At 39.1% G+C, this 3,631-nt stretch overlaps 1 protein-coding gene across 1 annotated transcript in view; it reads right to left on the reverse strand.

Annotated features, from left to right (window-relative positions):
• Window positions 1-788: 788 nt before the first annotated feature.
• Window positions 789-3,631, reverse strand: part of chn1 (chimerin 1) — a 9,950-nt gene continuing 7,107 nt past the window's right edge. The window contains exons 5-7 of the mRNA XM_035676668.1: window positions 2,988-3,125; window positions 2,210-2,315; window positions 789-1,596 (exon numbers count right to left, since the gene is read on the reverse strand). Coding sequence (XP_035532561.1) covers window positions 1,425-1,596; window positions 2,210-2,315; window positions 2,988-3,125 — 416 coding nt within the window. The 3' untranslated portion in view covers window positions 789-1,424. The remainder of the gene's footprint in view (window positions 1,597-2,209; window positions 2,316-2,987; window positions 3,126-3,631) is intronic.

A 3,631-nucleotide genomic window follows, 5' to 3' on the forward strand; every position in this document is an offset into this window, starting at 1 on the left:
TAATGTAATATAATATAATATAAATATAATATAATGTAATATAATATGTACTGTTATTTTTTTTAAGGCAGAGTAATTTCTTTAAACTGCTCTGTAGTTTGTAGCAAATGTTACTCAAGCAAGAATAAATATTGCAGCTGTTTGGGACTATTTTCAGCAGTGGATTAGTAGACATTTGGTGCTCTAGTGAGTATGTATGGCAGCAGGCTGTATGTGGGACTGAACCAAAATAAACTACAGTGTCCATGTTCATGGTGATGATGGAAGATGTCACCCACAGCATTGAGGTGTTTTAATAGTTTTAACAATGGAGGTCGATGGCACAGAGTAATTAACTATAGCTTTGGCTACAGTCAATATTTGTTCAATTCACTGTCGGTTTCGGTCTTTTCGCTGTTGTTTCCAGGCACAGCTGGAAGCTGTTTACAGGAAAAAATCTTTGATATAACCACACAAAACAGCTGACAGGCACAGTTAGACAGTAGCTGCTGTACATAGTGGGGCATTTAGCAGCTTAAGAGCCAGATATTTCCCTTAGGACTTGGTAAAGACCAAAAACAGAGCTAAAGGAGAGTCACCAAACATGATTTCAAAAGAAAGATAAAGTTGCTCAATATCTGCTCAATTTATATAAATGGGCAGATGTTTGCTAACATGTTGCTGTGTTCACATCTGCTGCCTCCTCCAAGTGGCCCAAAGAAATGTTCTAATGCAGGTTTTAATGCACAATTTGATGTAGATTTTTATTATGGCAAATCAGATGACTCATTAATCACTTAATTTCTCAGAGTAAGGTTTAATAAATTAAACTGATCATGCACAAGTTGTGTACAAAAACATTACAGTAAAAAAATTAAATTCACAAATAATGCTGTTTATAACACAATAAAAATGTTAAGGTCAGGCAAATGCACCAGTTTGTACGCATTAACAGGAAAGGCTCATTCAACTAATTCAGGTTACATAAAAACAGTTGTGGAGATAAAAAAATACAGCATCATAAAAATTACCCCAGAAAAATCAGTAGCTTATTTTTACATCCAGCTATACAATGTTTCACAGAAAAAAAACTGCGCAGCAGGCAGCTGGGAATGTGGGCTATAACTACCACAGAACAGACAAAAGCAAAATCACAGCGCTACACGATCTTAACACATGCTGGGTTACGACTACAAAGCAACAAAGACCTCGCACCATGCATGCTGGTCTGTCAGCTTCTGAAAATCCCCCGACAAAAATGGGGAGACATGGAGTAAAGTTCATCGTCCACACCCGAAACAGGGGAGGACAGAAGGTAGGTAAGTACTAGTCCATATGCAGAGCAATTTAAAAAAATGTATCAATCAATGTAATACAAACAGTCATTCAAGTCTTTACACATAAGAATGATTAGATAGCTGTTCTATAAAAGTCCTGATCTGTGTTTAGAAGAGCACATCTTCATTTTTAATGAGCACCTCCACCACCTGTCTCTGGTAGCGGATGTCATTGAGTGCTGTCATGGCGTCCAGGTTTGGTGCGCGCATGAGGGTGGGTCCGAAAATGATGGCAAGGTTTTCTGCGTTCATCAGGTTGAATTTCTCATTCTGTGTCACCCTGGAAATATGTAATAATGTTAGAAATACAGACTGATTCTGGAAATAAACAAAGATTCATAATAATCACTGGGGTGAGGAACATTACGTTTTAATAAAGCAAGACCCTCATCAGTGTTACTAATAGTTTTTTTAGACCTTTCCCTTGACTGAAGAGAAAATGCCTCAAAGTAACAATATCTCAAAGTAATGTGACACTATTGACTGGCACAGTTCATTTAGCAATCAATAACTTAGAATTTGACATAGTGTACTCCAGTTTAAACCATAATATATTAACCCAGTAATGATTTTCACATTCAACAACATTAAACAATAAAATGTGCCAAAATGATGGCAAACATAAAGTAGTGATAGCTCCTGTTCACTTTTCCTTTATTTTTTAACCACAAGCTCTCACAGTCACTTTATATGATGCTTCTTTCTTTTCTTTTCACACATTTTATTTTACTGCAGTTCTGCTGCAGACTAAAGTAAAGGTGTTAGCAGCTATTGTAACTCTCTGGAGAGACAACATTGAATCACTAACTGCTCTCCCTTCATAAAAAAACACATTTCTAAAACACTTCCCTCCTTATAATTAAATCCTTGCAGGGTTTGTCTGGATTGCTCACCTTTTTAAGTGTGCCATGAGGTACTTCAAAGTTTCATTGTGTGATGGCGGCAGCAGAGCTAGAGCCTCGCGGAAAGCTTCCAGTTTCTTCTCTGCATCTGTGAGCTCTGAAGAGAAACAGAGAGGAGTACTGCTGTTAGAGGGGATACACTCTCTGACCTCAGAGAGGACACAAGCAGGAATCAATGTAGTGATTTCTTGTGGGGTAATAAAAGTCATTAGTCCCTGAGAGGAAGTCTGAGGCTTGCTCGAGATAGCTAATGCAAATGAACACCGCAAATGTGTTCTTGACTGTGTGGTTGTGTTTAGCTAATTAGGGGAGTTGGAGTTGAACATGTATTCAGGACTTAGGGTCAGTGTTGAGTATTGAAAATGATTGCCTGATTCTGAGAAGTCAGATGTTTGAGGCTGCATTTTTATAGTTCCAGCCGAGTAAGATTACTTATGAATGTTTTCCTTTTAACAACCATAAAATCCATTTAAGAGATTTGTGCTGACAGCAATACATAAAGTGAAAAGAACATACAACAAAATGTAGTTCAATACAGCAACAGCCTCAAGACTATATACAATATGCATATTTATACTTATGAACTCATCAAACTCCATTAAATACAAGTGTTTCTGTTATTTTGTCCACCCTCTTTAGGCCAGTATACTACATTTTCCACATGAACCAAAGTGACCACGTGAAGCAAAGGACTTAAAGCTGATGTTAGTGATGTTAGCAGCAGCTGAAACAGGTGTGTTTCTGACTAAATTGTCTTGCTGTGACTTACTTGCAGCCTCGATGAACCTTGGGTAAGCATCGTATGAGATGACAGGAACAGGCAAATCCCTCAGGTACAGTTTCAGTGCACCCGTAATGATATTGATGTCTTCATAGGCATTCCCTGAGATGTCTGTCTTCTCGCCATCTGTGAGGAAGTGTGATGGAATAAGGGAGACAAGAAGAGAAGAGTTTTTCACACTGTAAAAATGTCTGACATCAGCACCTTCACATCACTGTGTGAATTGAGGAATAAAGAGATTCTGTTACTCTGGGTGGGGAAAAAAAACCTCTTCTCTCGCTCTGTATTTTGCAAAGTAGCTGCTATCATCCGCCTGGCCTGTTTTATTCTGACTTTCACTCAGTTATGCACGCTTTCCAGAGAGGCCATGGCCTACTTGTGCTGGCAGACTGAACATCACAGTGCTGTGAGCTGGAATGACACTCTGTCATGGATGATCTCCCACATGCGGATCTAGCTAAGAGTTTAGCCCACTGCTGCAGGGTTTTTCTTATAGTTAAAATTCACACTGCACTGGGCCAAGACAGGCTCATTCTCACTAAGTCTACTACTGAATCCCAACACAGCTATGTTTAAGGCAGTGAGAGTACATGCATGGTTTGTTTCCCATGAGCCCCCCCCCCCCCCCCCCC

This window comes from Morone saxatilis, unplaced genomic scaffold, assembly GCF_004916995.1.
Source record: "Morone saxatilis isolate NCDOM2014 unplaced genomic scaffold, NCSU_SB_2.0 Contig5, whole genome shotgun sequence".
NCBI lineage: Eukaryota > Metazoa > Chordata > Actinopteri > Moronidae > Morone > Morone saxatilis.